We start from the raw sequence: 22,857 nt of genomic DNA on the forward strand, positions 1-22,857 counted from the left end.
AGATCTGAATAGATATGTTTTATATATATATAATGTTATATCTAAAGTATATATAATGTTTTCAAAGATTCTTCACATTAATTTTGCAAACAGCTGGAATTTGGCTGCTAAAAAATTTCCAACCACTCATTGATTCCTTTATATCAATGTTTACAGGGTCACATAATAAATACTGGAAAGTCAGGATGCCAAATAAACACAGTTGGATTTTAAAGTGTTTCATGTATGTACTTTATTTAAATTTTGCTTTGAACACTGACATATGGTTTCATTATGCTTACAGTTACTGTAATACATACTTTTAAAACAATGGTCAAAGCAGCAATTACATCAACCCACTACAGAAGTGCTATACACCCGATTAGTACTTTGGTAAATTATAAAACAAATGTACACATGAGCACTTAGGCAGAAACTAATTTGGGCCACAGCAAGCTGCTAAATTCTGTACAGGAATCCAGTGGAAGAGGAGTCATGCTTGGAGATGGAACAACGCCATGACTTCACAGCCTAGAATGCTCAATATGACCATCAATGGACCATTTCAACCATCTGACAACCAAGTGGAGCTGCCAGAGGGTCAACGGTCTCATTCCATATGCCAAGAGCAACAGGCAGGTCATCACAGCTGGGCTTCTAAAGACATGACTTTTTATTTCTGCTGAAGTCATCCAGATAAGTGAATATAATAAATACAATAAAATGTAACCCAATCAAAATGTTGTCACTTTCCACAGACACACGTATGTAAACAACTGAAGTGCTAAAGGAAAACACAAATACATGTTTAAGGGTTCAATGCTAAACTTTAACCATCCCTTCCCCCACTCCACCTTGAAGCATTTTCTTATCATATTACCATGAAATTAAATCCTTGCCCATTCTTAGAAAGGAAACTAAATTTCCTATCTGATACTGAAGAGTTAGCATTAGGCCTACTCATTCTCTGCCAAGATTTGTTTAAAAAAATTAAATTCCACTTTGAAGAAATAATTTCTATTTAAATTAAATGCTAACAATTCTTCAAAGTAATTTTTAAATGGAACTTAAATGTTCCCATCATAGAGTACAGAAATTCAAAACATCCTGCCAAAACTTTTTTTTTCCTCCAGAAAAAAATGCATAAAACTTTGAAGCACTTAACACAAAGTGTCTGGAACAAATAAACGGTGGATGGAAAGCAGGACTGCATTTATACTTGAATATGTAAGGTACTTAAGAATTTATACTTGTGGAAAATCACGATTTTAAGAATATTTCACCAAAACATGTATGTTGGCAAATAAAGTTTGGCAACATATTTTAGAAAGATGATTTATTATACACTACATAGAAATGAAAGGCACACATAAATACAATTGATTTAAGTTTAATTACATTAATATAATTTACACCATACCTATACCCACATGGTAATAGCCACATGGCATATTCACAGTTATAACTAAAAAACTATTTAGAATAGTCCTTTTGTCCCACTTTTTGCATAATTTCCAGTAATAGACATAGAAGCCTAATACACGTATGGTTATCTTTTATGGATTATAATAATCTATAAAGTATACTTCAACATTGTGGCTTGAAAAACAAACACTAGTGTGTTTTTATGCTTTAGTTAAAGCTGACTAGTTTCAGGTTTTAAAAACTTTCAGGTGGAGCAGAGCAAAATCTACCGCAGACCAAGGCCTACATGTCCTACAAATTCTTCTCTGTCACAGCTGGCAATCCTCCCAGTGCATCAGTGACTCTTCGACCTTTGAACTCAACACCATCACTCCCACCCTTGTTTTTTAAAGGAAAAGAGAGGAATAGCAATGCGAAGAATTCAAAACAAAAATAAAACCTACGGTTTTAGAAGGTCGTCTTGTGCTTTAGAGTTTGTTTGCTTGTTAGTTTGGAAACTCTCCATACTCCTAAATGCAGCGTCCATGTTCCTGTCCCAAGACCCTACTCAGAAAAAGCGAGAGAGTCTTCCAGCTTTCTTAGCTTACCTTTTGTTCCTCACTTCCCAGTCAATAAATAGGAGACCATATTCTTTCTTGTAATGTTTTTCTTTTACCAAACTTCCTTGGAAAAAAAAAAAACAAACTTGAAATATTTCCATGCTACTTTTTCCCAAAGAACAATTCCTGATTTATACAGGCAGGAAAACTCAAGATTTATTTTCTTCCATTTCCAAAAAGGTGAGAAGATGTGAATATTTATGAGGGTGAATCAAAAATTATCCACCCTCCAGTTGTAGAATTTACAGAAGTTTTAATATAACTGGCGTGCGGATAATTTTTGACTCACCCTTGTATATTGTGCCCTACTCCTTCTAATAAGCCTTCAATAAAACTTAAAGAAAAGAAAGTCAACTTGAAAACTATGAGTTGAAGGTACATCAGCTTTATCATTTTCGTTTTTCTTTAGTTTCAACAAAATTCCACGTCATTCTTAACACTTCAGCATTTTTCTCACATCCTATTATTTTCTATGCAATATGATACAGCAATGTAGTTTCAACATGCTGTTCTTTTTAGGTTTTTTCACATATGTTACCCACTACAAAATAGCTCCTACAGCCATTTTTAATCTATTTCCTTATCTCCCAGTAACCATTGGTTCTCCACTCTAAAACTTCTCTGTTTGTCAAGAGTACTTAGAGATAAGCATATCAATAATTTAAAGTAAACTGGTGAAGGAGCGATGCAGGATTGTTCCCTTTCACTTTCCATTAGTGCAAAATATACATATGTACAAGCACCTACACATATAACAAATGTACACTGTCTGCAGAAATAAGCTGCAGATATAATTCCATACACACATTTAGAGATTCACATGTTAACGGCAAACTTACATGCAGATATAAGGAAATATAATTTTATACTCCTAAATTACATAGCAAGCTGAAATAGATAATGCTTTTTTTTTTTTAGATTTATTCTTTCCTATGAGTCTTAGAAAAAGGAGACATAAACCTCAAGCTATGTCTGTAGCAATTATCAGTAAATAATCAGTGGGATTATTTTTACTGACAAATTATCCGACTTGCTTACTCTATACAAGAAGCAATATAAACATACTATATACAAAACACAAAACATAGAATTAGAGATAACAAGTGGAAACTTTATACAAAATACTTGATACTATCAGTGTTTAACTCTGTATAGCTTTGAACAAAGAACTCTTAGCCTGCACATTCTTTTCTGATGTGAAGGAATAGTCATAGCTATATAGCATTCTTACCTAAGAAATATAGGAATGAATTGAGTGGGGCAGGAGAGACCTGGTGACACAGTTGAAATACATTAAGTCCACTATTGTACATATGTATACAATTTAGCGGTGTCATGTTAGCTGAATTAATTTCTTTTGCATTGTTACATTCACCAGTAAGTGATCCAGAATACAAAATATAATAACAGAGAACTCAGTTTTCATACTTACTGCTTGGTACAGTTATTAAAAATAAACACTTGCAGATAACACATTGAGTAGCTGTCAAAATATTGACTAGTTTTAAAGAACTTGAAGGCAAGAACCTGATCAAATGAATAAAGATCAGAAATGATCAAAAGAAACTCATAGCTGCCTAAAAGTTTTAAAAATTAGAAATTTAACACTCAGCAAGTGTATCAAAATCATTTTTAATTTGCTCACTCAACTCAAAGACTATTCACAACAGTTGAATTACACATATTTATAATGAGTATATACCATTAGTTGAACATAAATATGACAGATATTTATGAAAAACTACTATGTAGTAGATGGTTACTAAGTTTATACTGATTTGTGTACTGATCTAGTTAGGGAGTCCTAGGGTCACCTCGGTACAGCTGACTTTTTAAAATCTAATCAGTTTCTTGACACACTCAGTGAAAAACTGTTGCATAGAAACTATGAGTCCCAGCAAGCCATCAGGCCCATCGTCCACTGGAGGCAAAGCTTCTGCTGAAGGAGAAGTTGATTTCAGAGTTCTTATATTTTCCCCAAGCACCAAAAGGCACAACTATTGCAGTAGTGTTATCTTCAGTACCATACTGTATTGCCTGCAATATATGGCAGGAAGGAAGAGATGAACAATGGAAATTAGAGTCTGTACAAAAAGAAATCAGCCTTTCTCTGGAAGGCCAAACTGGTTTAAAATATAGTTACTAACACAATTATCTGTGATTCTTTCACCAGGTATCAATGCCCACAGTTTTTTAGATTGCAGATAGGATAACTGATATCGCAAACAACCATGTTAACTATGTGCCACTGTAGCAGTTTGGGCAATAGAAACACCAGTAGGCTAAGGTACAAGATACATAGCTCCTGAAGAAGAAAACACACGTAAAGCATTTAGCACAGGGACTAATGCAAGGTTTAAGATTCAATGTTCGCTCTTACCTAGCAATTCTGCTTCTAGGAATTTAGCTTAAAGAAATAATAACCTAAGGAGATGGATGTGTATAAAGTTACAAAACTATAAGAAAGTTTACTATGATCCATACAAAATAGAAAATTGGCATAAACTAAACTTCCTACAGTAGAATAATAAATCAATTTTAGGAACAAATGCAAACAGCAAATGATATAGTCAGCATTAAGAAGTACTTGGGGGACTTCCCTGGTGGTGCAGTGATTAAGAATCCGCCTGTCAATGTAGGCACACGGGTTCGATCCCTGGTCCGGGAAGATCTCACATGCCGCAGAGCAACTAAGCCTGTGAGACACAACTACTGAGCCTGCACGCTAGAGCCCATGAGCCACAGCCATTGAGCCCACATGCCACAACTACTGAAGCTCTCTTGCCTAGAGCCCGTGCTCTATAACGAGAGAAGCCACAACGAGAAGCCCCTGCTCATTGCAACTAGAGAAAGCCCGCATGCAGCAACGAAGACCCAACGCAGCCCATAAATTAATTACTTTTAAAAAAGAAGTACTTGGGATTACAGCAAATATATTTCAAAAGACCTCAGAGCCTGAGGTCAAAACTCTGAAGGAAAGGATTGATAAAAATATGTGATATAAAAAGCTTCTAAAGAAATTGTAAAAGTTTTACAAGTTGGAAGACCAAAAATATATATATTTGGAATATCAGACAAAGTACTAATATACTTAACATATAGGAAGTTCTTAGTCTTACAATAACCATGAAAAAGATAAACATGCCTATAAGATCATAGAAAAAACAAGCTATGCACAGGAAATACAAATGGCTAATAAACCTGTGTGAATGGTTAGCTTCACTAACAAAGAAAAGAGATGCAAATTTAAAACACTAAAATTTGATTATTCCATCCATCAAACTGGCAAAATATAACCTATGATAAGAATTTGGAGGAACACAAACTATAAAACATGCTAGTGGAAAGTGTAACATGGAGTAGCATTTCTAGAGGGCAATTTGGCAAGCTTATTAAAAGCTTCTGAATGCTGTATATTCTTTTACCTAGCAATTTTACTTCTAAGAATTTAACCTAAGAAAATAATATCTGAAGGAACTAGATACGCACAAATAGATACAGGATGTTTATTACAGTGCTCCCCCTATAATATGGAAAAGTGAACATAAACTAAATTTGCGGATTAGGGTAAGTGTCAAATGAATTATAGTACACAGATGAGGGATACTATGCAGTCACTACAAGTATCATTGCCCCGATGAGTCAGAAAACACATATCTTAAGACAGGTGACATTAGGAAAGAAGTGGTCATACGTGGAGTTGGGCTGTTTCCTTTATCTCATGAGCACACACAGTAACCAAGTAAATAATTCATGCTTATCCATCTGTTTCCAAGCAAATAATGCTTTTTAAGTAAGGCCTTATATCTTAATTCCAAATATTAGCACTTAAAACTTGGGCCAAATTTGGCTCCCCAATTGAAAAAGTGAAAACTGGGAAATGCAAAAATAGCTATATGAGGTAAAGGGTGCCTCTCATGATCAGTGATGGCTAGAATGTAAAAGAGCTGTCTATCTACAGTGTTAACGTGTGGAAATTTTACATTTTTTTTTTACCTGCATATTATCCAGCTTCCAAATTTTAGCTCTGACTGGCACACGGACACATCACTCATCCATACACCTTTCTGTATTTGGTTGTTTGTTTTCACACACCCATTTTTAAAAACCAGAAATTGGCTGTGCTATAGTGTTTCTATACTGGATATTTATGTGGAACAGTCTAGTTTAAAATGGTCCAGTGGTTGGACTCAGGAGCTGGGCTGTCTGGGTTTGAAGCCCAGTTCTGCAAGGTGACAGTCTTGTGATCTTGAAAAGTTACGTAATGTCTCAGCCTCTGTGCCTCTGTTCTCCTCCTCTGTGAAGAAGGGATAATTCTAGCTCTAGCCTCAGAGGGTTATCGTGATGATTACACAAGTTAAATACATATGAATAGAAGAGTGCCTGACACACCGTAAGTGAATACTATTAGTTATTTACTATTGTTATAATTTACCAATGCTGTTACTATCGTTTCAAAATGTGTACAAAGCCATATAAACATAGCTCATTCCCTTGACATATGAATTTTACTTAACTACTTGGAAGAATTATAAAAAAAATTTTAATTGGAAATATTATGGCGTCAAGTGTAAAACTCAATGTAATACTGAAGCTAAAACACAAGATTTCAAAGAAATCTCTGTTCAGTGGCGACCCCTCCAGCCTGCATGGAGACCTGCACCTGGCTTTGTCCTCTCCTCCCTGCCCTGGGACTTTTCTAGCAGAAGTGCTGTGGTCACCTGTTCAGTCACTGCATGGGCTGCTTCATTGGGATCGTGGCATTGATTGACAAAGTCACAAATTTCTTGACTGTTTACCATGAAGTTAATTCCATCTGTAGTGAGGACCAAGAAGCTGTCATCAGCGTGATGTAGCTGCAATCAGAACCAAATGCAGAGGATTATAAACTAGACTCAGTCTTAGAATGATCTTCATAATTCAACAATTTTATCTGTTTGCTGAGTGGTCATCCATGTTTCAGAGCTTGTAGACAGACAGAAAATGGAAGGCCGGCATTCAGGGCAAAAAATAGCAACATTGAGCACCAACCATGGAGGACAAACCTAACATTTACTTAGTAACACCATGGAGGAAGAGGCCAGGTAGCTAAATGCTGACAGGCAGCTTGATGTAATGGCTGAGAGTGCTGTCTCTGGAGCCAGGCTTCCTGGGTATGAAACCTGCCTCTATTTTTCAGCTGGACAAACATAAGTCAGTTGAACTATATATGCTCCAGATTTGTTTTCTCTGTAAAATGGGGTAGGAGTAGCTATTTTGAACAGAGCCTGGCACATAGTAAACCACTATATAAATATTTGTTAGATGAAATGAATATAAGTGGGGTATTAATAAGACATAAAATTGTTCAATAAATTAACAATCATTTCTACCATTTGGGGGAGCCTTGACTATAATGTGCCAGGTACTACAGCAGGCTGGGGGTTGCACAGGTGAAATGTCAGCTAACAACTGGCGGAATGTATAGGGTAATGGGGGCAATAATTAGTAGCAAGCAGAAGATGTCACAGAAAAAGAGGTTCCGGGATGATTATTTAGCTCGGTGGAAAAGGGAAGCCAGAATCAGCTTCCAAGTGAGGGTGCAGGTGAGGAAGGGCAGTACAGCCATGCTTCCAGGCAAATTCCACAGCAGGGTGAAACGAAGCCAAAGCTTCATCACACATTAGGCCAGGACAGTAGTACTGTGTCTTATTTTATCTGAAAAGTTTATCTATCCTTCCAAAGAGTAGCACAGACATATATATACTACCAACTGTAAAATAGTCAGTGGGAAGTTGTATAACAAAGGGAGTCCAACTCGAGGATGGAAGATGCCTTGGAGGACTGGGGCGGAGAGGGTCGGGGGGACTCGAGGTGGGGGGAGTCAAGGAAGGGAGGGAATACGGGGATATGTGTATAAAAACAGATGATTGAACTTGGTGTACCCCCAAAAAAATAAATTAAAAAAATAAATTAAAAAAAAAAAGGCTTCCAAGAAAGCCTGCAGCTGGAGACAATTCTGCATGCATTCCTTGCCTGTGTATCAAGGGTTTGCAAGTACTTTCTTACCTTAATCCTCTTTGTTTCAGGTTCTGCTATCACACCACTGGTTTTAAGATCCAAATCTCCAAGACTCCTTGTCATCGCAAGTCTGCCGTTCACGTGAGGCTGTCCCAAACTATTCCAAGCTACAAAACCCCCATATTTTTTAATCCTGGTCAAAAAAAAGTTAAAAAGCGATGTTGTAATACCCAGAAAACCAAGGCTCAGTTAAACTTAAGAATGAAGTCAGTTTAAAATGCAAGGTTTTATTTCTATCTTGAACTATATAAATATTATCCTCATAGAAAGATCAATCAGTGGAGGTGGTACCTTTCTTTTTCATCTTTTCTTTCTGGAGTATGGTCAATGGTCAGCTTCATGGGTTTTCCTTTCCTGCACAAAATAGCTCGGCTATCCCCAACACTGGCTACAACCAGTTCAATACCATCTCTCAATAGGGCTACTGTTGCAGTAGTCCCAGAGGTCAGAAGCGTTGCTGCAAACATGATGAAAAAGAGTACAAGTCAGTGACAGTCAAATGACTGGATATGGAATTTTTATTACAAAAAACACAGGCATGTTAAACTAATGCTGAAATGTATCATTCTAATTTAACTAGAGCTATGCAAATAAAATGCAAATGAACTATGTAAGTAAGAGCATGCAGAGAAAGGTATTTAATTCTGTAACAAGGCTCCATGCAAACAAAAAAAGCTGCTAACCTAATTTGGTAAAAAAAAATGCATCACTGTCTCCAAATGGCTTCTATTTATATAAAGTAGAACTCACTAGAATTTATCATTTTAGGACACCTTTGTATGTATATCAGGTGTTGGGATCAAAAGTATTACATTTTAATTAGATTGGCTAATATGGCAGGACGACTTAGGTCTACAGAGCCCATTCAGGCAAGCCAACTTTTCTATAATCTATGCACTCAGCTTTTTTCTTCCATTTCTTATCCCTATTCTGTGAATTATTATCAGTTAATAGGCTAAGCAAGATATGCCAAGCGCATCTTTGGCTCTTCAAGTACTATATTTTATATTCTCTCCTTTTACAACTGTTTTAATTTTACAAATGTTCACCAAAAAAAATCCTAAAATGGTTAAAGGTTCACATTCTTTTCTTATTTATTTCTGTCTTCCCCAGATGTGAAATGAAGTTACAGCCATCATTATACTAGGAGAAAATCTGGAGGGCAGGGAATGAACTTCATTCCAGTTTCCCATAAATTGATATAGTTCACACCTCCGCTTCCAGCAGGGTCTAAAGCAATCAGTCTGTACCTGAATGCAGGACAGTACTGCCAAGCGCTACTCCTGTGTTGCGCCCTGGGCCCAGAGCATTCCAAGCATATTAATTTCCTCTGACCAATAATAAAATTACATGTTGCTTGGCTTGAGGTTATCACTATTTCCTCCATCCAATCCGAAGTACATTTTTGCATCTTTGGTTTATTCTAACAGTGTCTGCCCTAAGTTCTTTATTACTTGTTAAAATTTTTGAGGATACATTGAGCCTTGTCAAAGTGAGAATACTGTGAAATTATGGGCTACAAGTAAAGCAAATTGAAAAAGTCGAAAAAGATACTTAAAGCAGGTATTGTCTTCAGGAACATGGTTAATTCTTTAAAGCATCTAAGTAGTCAGGTGATCATCTAAAGATGTGTTTGACTTCAAAGGCAGATTTAGGGAAAGCGAAGTGCTATTGGCTGATTGAGGCTTAGTCTTTCCAATTTTTTTTTTTAAAGACAATTTTAAAAACAGCAGTAATGCATTATGGAAAGATATATGTGCATATATTTTCCAATCGGTATATTCAAATGCCTGCTTTAATCAGAAAAGGAAAATGGAAAAAAACATGAATAAACCCTGCTTAACCTTCTATATCCATGCTGAATTTACTTTATTGAGAAATAGCATGTATAGTTGCACTATCTTCCCATTTACCTCTTGATTTTGGAACTGCTGTGCCAAAGCAATATCATCTTGGCGATACTAAAATAATATTGTCGTTGTACAACACAAATGTTTTAGTGTATCAGTGATGTTTATATTACAAATGTCAACTTGTAAGTGTCCTAAAACATTATACAAGGGAATCTTTACAGTTTAACCACTGTAATCTTTTCAAACGATTAGAATAGCCAGGCAAGAAAACACAGGCATTTACTCAGATGCTACCTGTCCAGGGAGTTTACTATGCTCCTTTGTTTAAAGTGTCAGGAGCAGCCTTTTTTTTTTTTTTTTTTTTGGCCATACGGCACAGTGGCACTCGAGATCTTAGTTCCCCGACCAGGGATCGAACCTGCGCCCCCTGCATGGAAGCTCAGAGTCTTAACTGCCAGGGAAGTCCCAGAAGCAGCTTTTACTTAAAGTGGTTTTTAATTGGCTATATAAAAAGTTAAAACTTCATAAATGAAAACTTAAAGTTTAGCCTCTTAGGATTATAATTCATGGCTCTGCCACCTAGGAATTTAAGAGCTTGAGTTTTTAACCAACTTCACAGTTCCAAAATCCCAGGATTTATGGGAAAGTTTTCAAAACTGTTGATTCTGGTTTGCTAAGCATCTAAGAATATGAATATTAAATCGGCATTTATTTTCATTTAACATTTAACATGGAAGTAAAAATTCTCACTTTTTTCCCTAACAACAAAACTATAAAACTAAGACATCTTTCAATAAGTTCTTAACACTCACTGGACATTTTCTACTGCAAGTCATCTCAACTAATGGGACAAAGAGGATGTGGGAACCTTCCAGTAGTCCAGGCTAGGAACCGCTGGACTCCTTCACCTGGGACAAAATTAAGCAGATTTCTCTTTCCACTGAAGCCCAGCATATAGTGTCCACGGGCTCCAGGTCTAGAGCTGCTGACCAGGCACAGTTCTCTGCCACAAATAACACGCACAGAGGCAAATAGGAAATTCACCCAGGAATTGTGCTTAAACGTTACAAACCTGCAACACAGGGGAGGGTAGAGAAAGAGCTGCAAAATAAGGGGAAGTGTTTTATTTTGGTGAAAATTTCACTAGCAAATTACATAATATTCCAGGAGATGCCAAGTCAATGATTCCAAAACTCAGTTTGCCCAAGTTGATGGTATTTTGTAGTTGTCTGTTTTTCATCAGAGTGACATTTCTTAGTTTTGTGGCTTCCCAAGGTAGGAAAACCTATATACAAATGTATGTGTACCAAGACATACATTGTGGTGACACAGACACATGTCTACATACTCATACACACGCTCACACTCGGTCTTGAAGAGAAATCAGTACCTTGAGTTGAAAAAAGTGCGCTGTAAATTTGTTTGGTATCAGTATCAGAACTGTCCCAGTAACAAAAGGGAAAATTCATGGGTAGAGCAGTGAATAATCCGTATCTGACAAGCATACCAGAGAGGATGTAAACTACAGTATACCACCAAATTACTGGGATTTAAATCTAAATCAAGACGGAATCAAAGCACCTCCTATACCAGATACAAGGAGTGTCTTATTTGTTAATGGTGCTAAATGCAGGGATTTTAGTATCTAGAAGGCATTTTTTTGAGTAAATGATTAATTTAAATTAATTGTTTAAATAAAGGCTCGTAAGGCTCTTGAGCTCTAATGAATGTTTACAATTTTACGTAATTCATAAAATGGGAGTTTCTGCAGCTCTCTCTTTCCTCCAGTGTTTCAAGTCAATAAATATATCAAGAGAAAAATGATCAAGAATTTGAATGGCAATATAAAGAGCAAAGCTGTACTTTCCAAAGTATACCCCCCCATAATTACTCAACTGTGTAAACAATACTATATGAAAACCAATACACTTTCAATACTTATCAAAAATGGGTGTTCTAGACATGTATGAATCATAAACACTAAATCAAAGTAACGAGTTGAAGCAGTAACAGCACAATAAGAATCTCTCTTCAATGCTGTCCCTGTGGTTTTGCTTTTGGCTGCCTCCCACATAAGAAGGGTAATCAAAAACACTGCATTTCTCACACTGGTTATTTTTTAGTTTAATTCTTCCACAAAGAGATCAAGTAATATGAAGAGCATGGAAGTTTCCAATGAGACTCACAATGCTGCCACCAACGTCTCCCACTCTGAACGTCAGAGCAAGTCTTCTCTTTTTGATCCATTTGTCTCTTGGGGAGCTTTGTTGCTTTCAAATCTTAAGCAATCTAGAAACACTTCGAAGAGTTTATCGGATATATAGGATATCATCTAAGTTTTCTACCATCTGGTTTAAGTGACAATTTGTTCGTTAAACAATAGACTAATGGGACATTATTTGAACTTACTGGCTGGTTTCATTAATTGTAAAAATACACATGACTGGTATAAAATGAATGCCAAATATCCAAAGATGATGATGAAATCAGCTGTTCATAAAGAAGGGTGAAGTCAAAATGCATCTACAACAAATCAATAAAATTAGCCAGCAATTTCTTAAGGGCTGTTTCTTGATAAGTGGCATTCTGATTTTATTCTCCTCAAACTACCCCCTTTTTAAACTGAAAGCGTAAATGTTTTAAATGCTAATGAGATAATTTGAAGTATTTTATGCAGACATGACAGCTTTGGATGAAAGTCTTAAAAAGATGAGAATGTTTTATTTTCACTTTATTATTTTCACTTTCTCTTGAGAAAGCTAATAGTATGACGTGGGGCACTCCTCCCTACCTGAAATTTCAGCATTAGCGATTCATTCCTACGGTTTAACCAATCTCTTTTCAGCTTTCCTTATTCAAAACTCAAATCCCCCCAGAAGTGATAACTCATTAAAATATATGCATTATATTAATAACTTGGTTAAATCAGCTACAGGATAATCAAGGAATAAGTTATAATAACTGTGGTAAGAAAGAGTAGGCAGTGGATATCAGTTTAGTCCAAATAATTATTGAGTACCTTCCAGGCTCTCTGCAGGCTGCTGAACACTAGAGATTTAAAAATGAATAAGCCACGGCCCCTACCCTCAAGCTGCTCACAGAAAGGGTTCAAGGAGGGCAAATGGAGCTGAGGCTAAAAGAGAAGGTAAAAGAGACTGGAGAGGGCAAACTGCACTGACTTCACAATTTTATTTAACGAGCATTGGTCCTACTCACAGCTACGCCAAAAAAGAATATTATTCACTCTTAGAATACTGATACTGCTTCAGTTCTTACTAAAAACTAAAAAACAATTTTTTTTAATTTAGAACAACTTTGAAATCTGAAGTGGTATACTTTTTTTTCCCCTTAAATCCACATATTGGAAGGTTAAACAACATACAGCATCCTACCTTTAGTGGCTTTAATATATTTGATAAAATAGGCCCTAAATATCAAAAGGCAATTTTTGCCACCTTTGAAAGCCTTGGCAACTGATTAAGAATAAATTTTAAAGTTGTTCTCAAAATACTTACTTAAAAAAAAACACACAGAAAAATTGATCTCTAAGAATACGTCCAAAATAAGATTTAAGAACAATGTCCTAACAGACCTTTTCTTTTTCTTTTAGTAGTACACTAAGCACCCTTCTGTCATGCTCCATTATACTTGTAAGCGAATGGCCATTAAATGAAAAATAAATTTTAGAATATCTATGAAAGGTCTGAGATCATCAACTCAAATTATATTATAGAGGAACTAAGTTAAATACATTTTCATTTCATTATTAGAAATGAAGTACATTCTTATGATTAATTTCTTTGCACAACTGAACTGATGTGAGCAAGGTATCTTTAGAAAGTTTCTTTTAAGGTAGGTAAGTTAATTCTCTCCCTAAGTTCAAAATTCCCTTTAACTGTAATTTATTATTTAATAAATGAGTGGAGTACTCTCACATTTTATACCAATCTATCACTGTTTTAAGCATCTTCGTCAGTTAGATCCTGTACCAAAGGGCTAACTGCACCTGTGAAGGGGTGAATGGTTTTTGATTGTTGGCCACATTCCCATGATAAACATTCCTCTCTGAAAACCTTGCCCAGTGAGCTCTACCTGTTTACACAACAGCTGGGGCACACCACCTGCACTACAGCCAATAAACTTCATGGTGTGAGATACAGCCGACCTGCTTATAGATGAAATAAGAGCATACCAATATTCAGAGTCATAAAAATAAAACTATAAGAAAGTGTTTTGATATCCTCTTCACTTTCATATGTTTTACCCATGAGGAACAAGAACAGAGTCTTTCGCGAAAATCTACCCTCTCAACCTGTATTTTCATAAGGTGAGGGGCCAGCTGGAAGGGGAAAAAAAAGACAAAAGGAATGAAAAGGAGAAAATGGGCCTGAATAATCTACAAATGAGAAAATAAATCCCTGAACAAAGACAGTGGACTCGAATGCTTTTCGGAGAAGTATGATGGTAGTAAAGTTCTTGAAAAAGAGGAGGAAAAACTTCTTAAAATGACAAATAGAGCCATCCTAGAGTCATCCTCTCTGATACTCATCATTAGATATCACCACGAGAGAGGCCACGGTGGATACCAGGAAAATTTCAGCCCCAACTTTCACCTCTCTCTGAGTTTCAGTTCCTTATCTGTAAAATGGCGAGAATTTCCAGCCCTACACACTCCAACTGAAAATCATAAAAATAACACTGCTGTGGTGCACTTTGACCTTTAAACAAAAGGCTGTACAAAACACAGATTAATGTTATTGCATAATTCATTTTCAAATTGGTTATGAGATCTATATGCATACATTTAAATGGATGCTGCAGAACTTTTCAAGATCAACTTTATGAGCAATGAACTGGGGGGCCAGCTAACTAGAACACGTTAGCTACATTTTCCTGAAATGGCTTTGATAAATTTAGTCAAAATCAGAAACATTTTATTTTCAAAATGTAAGGACACACAGTACAGAAATTCAGCTGACATGCCCTTGTGTTTAACAAAAACAAAAATGTGAACTAGTTACCACAGGAAGGCTACAAGATCAAGCTTTTTTAAGAAGTGGAAGAAAAAATATCTTCCTTCTAATTTTACAAAGTAGTGCATGTTAGCCATTGTCCGTTTCTATTGAGGACCAATTAGCAATTTTCTTCTTGTCTGGACAATTACTCTCTGGCTACATGAGGTTACCCTGTAGTGAATTTCAGTACTTGATCAGATTCCTCTAAAAATACAAAAATAATAAACTCTCTCACAATACGGGCCCATAAAGCGAGCAATCAAGCAGATTAAAACAATTTTTTAAATCTTTCTAAAATTGAAATTCAATATCAGAACCATTCTGGAGCTTTAATTTCTAAAACAATCTCCAATATATTTCATTTAAAAGTGAGGTACTACCATTAGTTTGGATTCCAAACAACATTTAAAGTGATTCTTTATTTAAAAAATCATTTTCAACATAAGCATCCTTACAAATAATCTTACATTAATAAAATTCCCACCCCTAAAGGGCTTAAATTGTTTCCTTTTTACCCGAAATTCCCCAGAACCTTAAGGAAAGATTGTTTTACTTACCATCAGCAGACAGATGGGCATGCCTTGCGAAGGCTTTATCTATTTCTAGAAAAGCCAAGGTCAACACAGTTTCCAAGTTCTCCTCCTTAGGAAGCAAATCCCTTTGTGGAGAGGAAAAAAGAGCCCCAAACAATCATTTTACAATAGGTTTCTTGCCTTCCTCTTTTCGTCCCTCCAGCTAGCAGATCATTCCATACAGTGGACCTCTGAGGCTTGCCTTTCAGATCCACATATTAATGAATCAAATTGAGAAAGAATCAGGCACAGAGATGTCTTTAAAAACAATAAAATAAAAGCCCAAGTCTCCATCCTTAAAAAAATTAATCCTCACTGTCACAACCCTGAGAGGTCAAAAGTTCCTTTATATATTAAGTTAAGCCAACGAGTTCCTTTGTGGAATAAGGCAAAATATATATGTCAACTAATGAATGGTATGAATAACTATGCTTGGGAAGAAGAAAGAGCCACATGGTCGTAACTGTCACATGTTCTCCCCCTCTTTTAATTCTAGCAATAGTGTGGCCCTCAAAAATACATTAATAATAATTGCAGTAAATAAATTTAAAGAACTCCAAAGCACCCTTATTAAAAGCACTTTCCCTATTCTAATGCCAATAACCTAAAGCTATTTTCAACAAGTATTCAAAGCTATTCATACCACTTGAAAGAACAATTACCACTTACTGAAGCATTATGTGCCCTGCACTGATAGGAGTAAATGCTTCTCATAGTACATGAGATCATGTACTTTATTATGTTAATTCACTTGAAATAATCACAGGTCAAGTGCTCTCACCAAGGGAATTGCTGAAACACACCTATTTCTGAAATGGTAATAATCATCTGTAATAACTGGCATGCTTGAGCTAGTGCTTGTTCATAAAACAATAGTATGAAAGCACTCAAACAATGACCTCAACAGTGAACGTCTCAGCCAAAAGGTGAACGTTTAAACAGGAAGCATAATGCCAACTGCAAAGAGTGAAAATCATTGTGTCATTGTACGTACAGGATGCATTTCTCCATGTGAGTGTGACAGAAGTCGGCCGCCGCAGGTCCGCCGTGGCCATCATACACCGCAAAGTACAGGACCTCGTTTGTCAGCTGAGCAAAGCCAAAGCGGTCTTCGTTCTCTTTTCGTTTGCCAATCTGCGAGGCGCAGCCCACGTTCGCCAGGCTGACTTTGGGAATCGGCTTGCCATACTTAATGCTGGGTGGCAGCAGAATCGGCTCATCGATGCGGTTATCCCAGATGCCAAAATTATCCCAGGTGGCTGGTCGTCCGCTACCATCAGGGTCAAAGCGAGAACACCTGAGCTCTGAAGTGCAGCTGTGGCACGCGGGCGTCACCCACCTGTCCTCCTGCAGCAGGCGGGCGCGGAGCAACGCTCCTCTCCTCACCTGGTTCCCACCACTTCTAACCAGAGTAAGTAAGGCAGCTGTTGACATAACTCCGGAGGACCTGGGAATGAGGGAAAGGTCAACGCAACAACAGTGGGGTGTCTTCCAGAAAAACGGTGCAACTGAGCAGAAAGAGACACAGAGAGAGAGAGATGAGAGAGATGTGAGAGAGGGAGACTCCATCAATAATTTCAAATATAACTGATATATCATTAGATAGAAAAAAGAATGAAGTCTATAAAGAAGGTGGCACTTAGCCTACTTCTAAAAATAGTGGATCAAAAATGAATTGATTTACCTACCCCACTCACAGTGGTTAAATGCTATAAATATTTGACAGCTGTGCACAGATCATATAAAACAAGTGCTTCTCCAACTTTCACCTACATCACTTGGGGATCTGGTTAAAAATGTAGATTCTGTATCCGTCTGTCAGGTGGGGCCTGAGATGCCGTATTTTAAACCAGCTCCCTGGTGAAGCAGAAATGCCGGTCCAGCAGGCCCGCAATTTGAATAGTGAGATTATAGAAAACAGGTGTAAATAAATAGTCTTCCCTTCATCAACTCCATTGCTCTGAAGAAAAGGTGGGGCAAATATTAACAATAACAAAAGTCTCTTACGAGATAAAAAAAATAACTGGTTAATAGAACACTTATGATAGTTGTGTACTCAGAGAGTGCCCAAGTATTAGCAAAGATACAATCGAGGATCTCAGTTCAGTTTAAGATTTCTCAACTTTAAATACTCTATTACTCTGGTTAATGTAAATTGGCTCATGCAAACATCCACCAGAGGCACCAGGATAAGCCAGTTCTGATGTGTGTGATCTCAGGGACTGGGGGGGAACTGCATCTGTGACAAGCAGCCCTGATTAATGAGCCACTGATCTATGCAGTTACATTAACAGCTGCAGCTCATCAGGAAGCTTCCCCTGGGTGTTGGCAGGGGGAACTCCTACACCCCTGCAGGAAGGGCTGTGATTCTGGCCGTTTGCCATACAAATAAGGTTCTAAGCAGAAATTCATCTCCGTAGTATTTTGTTCTGTTATGTTATGAAGTAAAAACCAACTTGAAAAAACAGCACAATGTTAAGATTTGATAATGCTGGTGGAGGGTGTACAGGTGTTATATTATTCTCAACTGTATTTTGAATTATTTCACAGTAAAAAATGATTTGAAAAAAATGTATCTCCCCAAAAGGCACAAATGTACACACACACAAAAAAGCCCGGCTTGAATCCATCTACAAGAAAATGCATTACAGATTTGAAACAATCATTTTCAAATAAGTTTTTGGAAATCAGTCAGGCTATGTGTAGGAAGGACCATCACTTCTTTCAGTAAGTAAAAGCAGTAGAAGGAAAACATGAGGTTCCAAAGAACGCCCTTGGATATCTTAAGCAATGGAAGACATCTGAGCCCTGCCTTTTAGAGTGAAGATGGCCTCCCAAACAATAAATGGGTCACGGAAGACTTAGGAGGCTGTTCCCTCTTGGCCGTTCAGCTAATATCAAGTACTAAAGCCTGAAACTCACTTCTTTTATGACAATATTGGGGGTGGGCGAGACACAGCATCTCTGGTTATCAAGTGTCAAGGGAAACCACATTCCATTACCAAAAAAAGAGGTGTTTACTCCTTTGTTTCTGTTTGAAGTTTATATTTTATTCAAAAACAAAAAGCGTGACAAGTAAAGGTGAACGTGTGGAGAACTTTCAAAGTATAATAGCAAGTAAGAGAATTGAGTACTAATTCATGATGGAGATAATTCACACAGCAGCTTTGTTATAGAAAAAGTAAAACTTTAATTATGTTTATTAGAAAATATTCATATTTGATGAGTGCACCAGAAGTTAGCAAAGTACTATTCTTTTGGCCTCAGTCTGAAAGCAAGTATACCATACTCAGCCTTGGGCCATTGTGTAGTCACACACTATTTTAAACAAGAGTTCTAGAATTACAAACCAATAAATATTGAGTAAAGTTCTTTGGCAGCTCTTTTAGGATACTCTTGTCTTTTTTTTCTCTCTATCCTCCAAAAGTAAAATAAATAAAATGAAACAGAGCTGCACTCATCAAGGAACATATATCCACTGGAAACGTTATTTAAGAATGAAAAAATGCAGGTTGAAGAGTTTCTTAAAGTCTGCATAAAGTAAAATCAGTCTTCAACCTGACATCCTTCCTCATTCCTTATCTACACAGTCATCTCAGAGAGTAAGCAGAACAGTCACAGGAAAATACTTACTTTAAGGAATACTACCGCCTATTGGTGTAGGTGAAATGTAACCCAGATATATTGCCAGTTTACAAAACTAGGTCAGCATCTCTTATGGAAGCAGAGGAGTATCTAAAGAAGTGGTTCCACCTCCTTTGCCATGTGCAATATAACTAAATCATACTAATCTCCATATTTTTGAGGAAACAATTCAAAGAGGACTTGCATTCCCAAGCTACATAACAGCTTTTAATTAAATCTACACATCAAGACGTTTCCTTCAGAGCTTCAAACTACAAATCAGCCATCACAGCCCCCACCCCCAAGCTCTCCAGATGTCCATGGAAAGGACTATGCACTGACTAGCAAGTAGAATTTATAATGTGGGGAAAAAACAAAAGCCTTTAAAAAAAATGTTCTTTATAACAAAAAGAGTAGAGAACAAACTGACAAACACTTAAGAAATTTTTAGTATGTGTTAGTTCAGCAGTTAAAAACTGGCATGCGTTTATCATTCTGCAAACCAAAAATAGTTATTCAGGAACCATTTATGTCAATCTCAATCAGAAATCAAGGCTAGCTTATTTTCATTTGAACATTTATATTCAATCTTTGAAAGTCAAAGTAATCCAAAAGAGAAGAGTCAAAGGGCAGAAGTAATTCTGCTTGAAAGACATTTGAAGACACGAAAATGTCAGAGCAAAAATTAAATGAGCTAAGCGCCCAAGAACACATTATCCCGCACATCATATTCTACTAGCAAAAAAAAATTTAAAAACTAGGTAAGCAAGAAAATAAAGACAAATAACTTGATTGGAATCCTAGCTACATAGTAGGTTATTTATATAAGCAACCTAGCTATACTATTAGTCATAGACCATGTGGAAAAAAAATGGACAGTCTTCCACCTAGGCCAAGCTGCTTTCCAAATTCTTTTTTATTCCCCAATCAAAACAAAATGTATGGCTCACAATTTACTTTAATCACATGAATTTTTAAAAATGTGTGAGTGTTAGCATGCATATATTCTACTTACTGACAATAAATAGTGAAAATACTTCCTTTTTCATCATTTTAACATTCATTTGTGTGACCAAACCTCCATCTTCCTCCTCCTCGATGCTTTGGTTAATCTGATACTTTAAAATCCTGACACAGAACTCTGACTACTGAACAAAGGTGACCCCTGATTTAACAATACTAATGGGGGATTCTCAATAGAGAGGATTAAATGAAATACATGTGAGTCCACAAGAGTAGGCATAGAGATTTGGCATAGAGATTCCACAGCAGAGCTCTGCTGAAAAGCCACATTCTGAGAGCAGAAAATCTCAGGTGAAAAGCATCAGAAAGGGAAAAGAAAAATGCATTTGGTTTGTGGTAAACTTCTGAAGTATATACTTTGTTTAAAAATAAAAGGGGGTGGGGGGTTAGTAGTGAAAAGCCACATATACAGCTGCAAGATTGCTATGCCTATTTTACATTCTCATCTTATTCCAATTTTATAATCCTGCAATTATTTAAACACCTCAGAGCTGTCCAAATGTATTTTTGGAGAAGGGAGGCACTCAAAGTCTCTGGCAGGAGCAGGCACTTGGAATTTGAGTTAAACTGCTCTTGACTATTAAAAGCAGGTCAAAAGTGCAATGTTATTGCTGTCCTGTTAGCACATGCCAAAATTACCCAGGAGTTCTAAGGATCAGTACTACTGAAACCTGCTTATATGTATCCCTCTAGCAAAAATATTTAAGGGAGCATTCATATTTGCCCATTATAAAGTGGCACTCAGGTACCTTTATATCAGTAACTTCCACAATGGAAACACAGGTAATTTTAATATTCTTAAAATAGTTCTTTAACGACTCTACACACACACACACACACACACACACACACACACAGAAAAAAAGAAAAAAATTCACCCCAATAAATTTAAATATTATGGAAACCTCCAGAATGTATTTCAGGAAATTTGGACTCCACTATCCTCTTTATCAGTATTCTGCCAGGAGGAAAGGCAAAATGTACTAATCTACATGAGGGAAAAAAACAAAAACAACAGAAACTCCAGATGACTCTTCCTAGGTTTGATGTGAACACGTTCAGATGTGTGAATAGAGAAAACATGGGAGCAATGAAAAGTATTCATCATTCGAATTCCATAAATATCTTTTAAAACATTTCAGTTAATGTGGGTACAACTCAGACCATATTCCAAACCTTCATTTAAGAAGAATTTTCCAAAACTGATTATAAGATGTGTATTTTATCCTTTTTCATTTCCTCTAGAGCACCTAATACAAGATATACACATTGAATTTTCAGTACATTAAAAAAGAGAGAGAAAATTTGCTTTTCATTGTGTACCACATCACCAGCACCTCTCCCCTCTTCCTTCCTCTCCTCTAAGATTCCAGTCAAGGGAGGTAGGTGCCTGTGTTGGTGGTCAATAGACAGTGACTACGGTTGCAAGAAAAAAATGCCGAAAAATTATAACTGAGATATTTTATTACACAATCATGCGTTTATTTTTTTCCTAGACTACAACACCATTGCTGTCTTTCAAGAACATTATCATCTGTCACCTTAGTTGCTCACTCTGAAACCGCCGACAACCTCATTCTTTCCTCCGCGCTGGCAAAGGGTGCAAAGAGGCCTTGCCGCACATTTCCAGTCTGAAACTCAGAAAGGCCGGAGGAGCTTTACAGACTCCAAATACCCTGGCTGTTGCCACCCGGAGTGTCGTCTTTGGCATCTCCTATGAAATCTCTAATCTACAGACAGCGGCTGCTAAAGAAGGCATCAACAGCCACGAGGCCTTCAGATTACTGTGCTCTCTTGGCAAAGCAAAAACCCACGTCCTCATATCAACACCAACCAGGGCTCTGCATCCTTCACTATTCCGATCCCCTGAAAAGCTCACCCTTGGACAGCTCGGGATCCTGGGCGTGGCTCGCTGGCCGTGACAGATGAGTGACCGGTGCGACACACGGCACGAAGCACACCCTCCCGCCGGCGCAGCGCGCGGCTCTGCCAAAGGCTGGGTTCCCTCCGGTACCTTCCGCCGCCCGGTCTCCGCCCCGCAACCACACTCCCTGAGTGCAGACTCCGGGTGTCGCCACGTCTCCTCCAGCCCCGCCGCTGCTGCAGCGGTGACGAGGCGATAACCCCCGCAGCATCCAAGCGTCCGGGAGTTGGGGCTGGGCGCCTCCGGGCCTCGCTAAAGGGAAGCGCGGGCGGGAAGCCCCTGCTTCCCGTCCATCGTCCCTGCCAAGGTCCCCTCCCTCCTTCCAGCCCGGCCCGCCACAGTCGCTAGGCAGGAACCTGCGGCTTGCGGTGAAGTTCAGGCCGAGAGCAAAGTCTCCGCAGGAAATGCCGGCAGCCGGGGGCTCAGCCGAGACGGGCCCCGCCCCGACATGCTGCTCCAGACCTGTAAAGGGAAGAAAGCTGTGCACCGAGAACCCAGGCACTGACCGCGGGGCTCGGCCTGAAGGGGCTGGGGAACCCATCTCCGTTGACTCTCCATTCCGCGGGCCGGGAGCGGTGGGACGTGCCCCCGCCTGCAAATAATATGATAAACAGTTGACAAATAAATGAAGCACACTCTCCAGGCTCTCACCTCGTGATGGCAATGTCCCCAGAAGAATTGTACTTAGCTAACGGAGAGCGGGAGCGGGGTCTTCTGTAAATAAGACCGCCTTCTCCGATGTTCCCACTCTCTGGAGCAAGCAGTCAGAACAGCGGCTGGCTC

At 37.9% G+C, this 22,857-nt stretch overlaps 1 protein-coding gene across 2 annotated transcripts; it reads right to left on the reverse strand.

Annotated features, from left to right (window-relative positions):
• Positions 1–222: 222 nt before the first annotated feature.
• Positions 223–22,857, reverse strand: PPM1K (protein phosphatase, Mg2+/Mn2+ dependent 1K). Of its 2 annotated transcripts, none has more exons than XM_057728058.1 (7): positions 22,726–22,857; positions 16,498–17,011; positions 15,489–15,589; positions 8,355–8,520; positions 8,052–8,196; positions 6,725–6,859; positions 223–2,067 (listed from the first exon to the last, which is right to left on the reverse strand). In XM_057728058.1, exons 2-7 carry the CDS (start codon positions 16,935–16,937, stop codon positions 2,056–2,058), a joined length of 999 nt encoding a protein of 332 aa, XP_057584041.1. In that variant the 5' UTR covers positions 16,938–17,011; positions 22,726–22,857; the 3' UTR covers positions 223–2,055. The 2 variants fall into 2 exon arrangements, with proteins under 2 accessions (XP_057584041.1, XP_057584040.1); XM_057728057.1 differs by having other exon boundaries at positions 223–4,040.

This window comes from Hippopotamus amphibius, chromosome 3 (assembly GCF_030028045.1).
Source record: "Hippopotamus amphibius kiboko isolate mHipAmp2 chromosome 3, mHipAmp2.hap2, whole genome shotgun sequence".
NCBI lineage: Eukaryota > Metazoa > Chordata > Mammalia > Artiodactyla > Hippopotamidae > Hippopotamus > Hippopotamus amphibius.

Bases quoted from the DNA above. Each gene is read 5' to 3' on its own strand.
- PPM1K (XM_057728057.1), bottom strand. From the start codon at position 16,937: ATGTCAACAGCTGCCTTACTTACTCTGGTTAGAAGTGGTGGGAACCAG. The intron at 6,860-8,051 runs GTAAGAAAGTAC...TTCTGATTGCAG, and splicing joins CTGAAACAAAGAGGATTAAG to CTACATCACGCTGATGACAG. The intron at 4,041-6,724 runs GTGACCACAGCA...CATATATTGCAG, and splicing joins CCCATGCAGTGACTGAACAG to GCAATACAGTATGGTACTGA.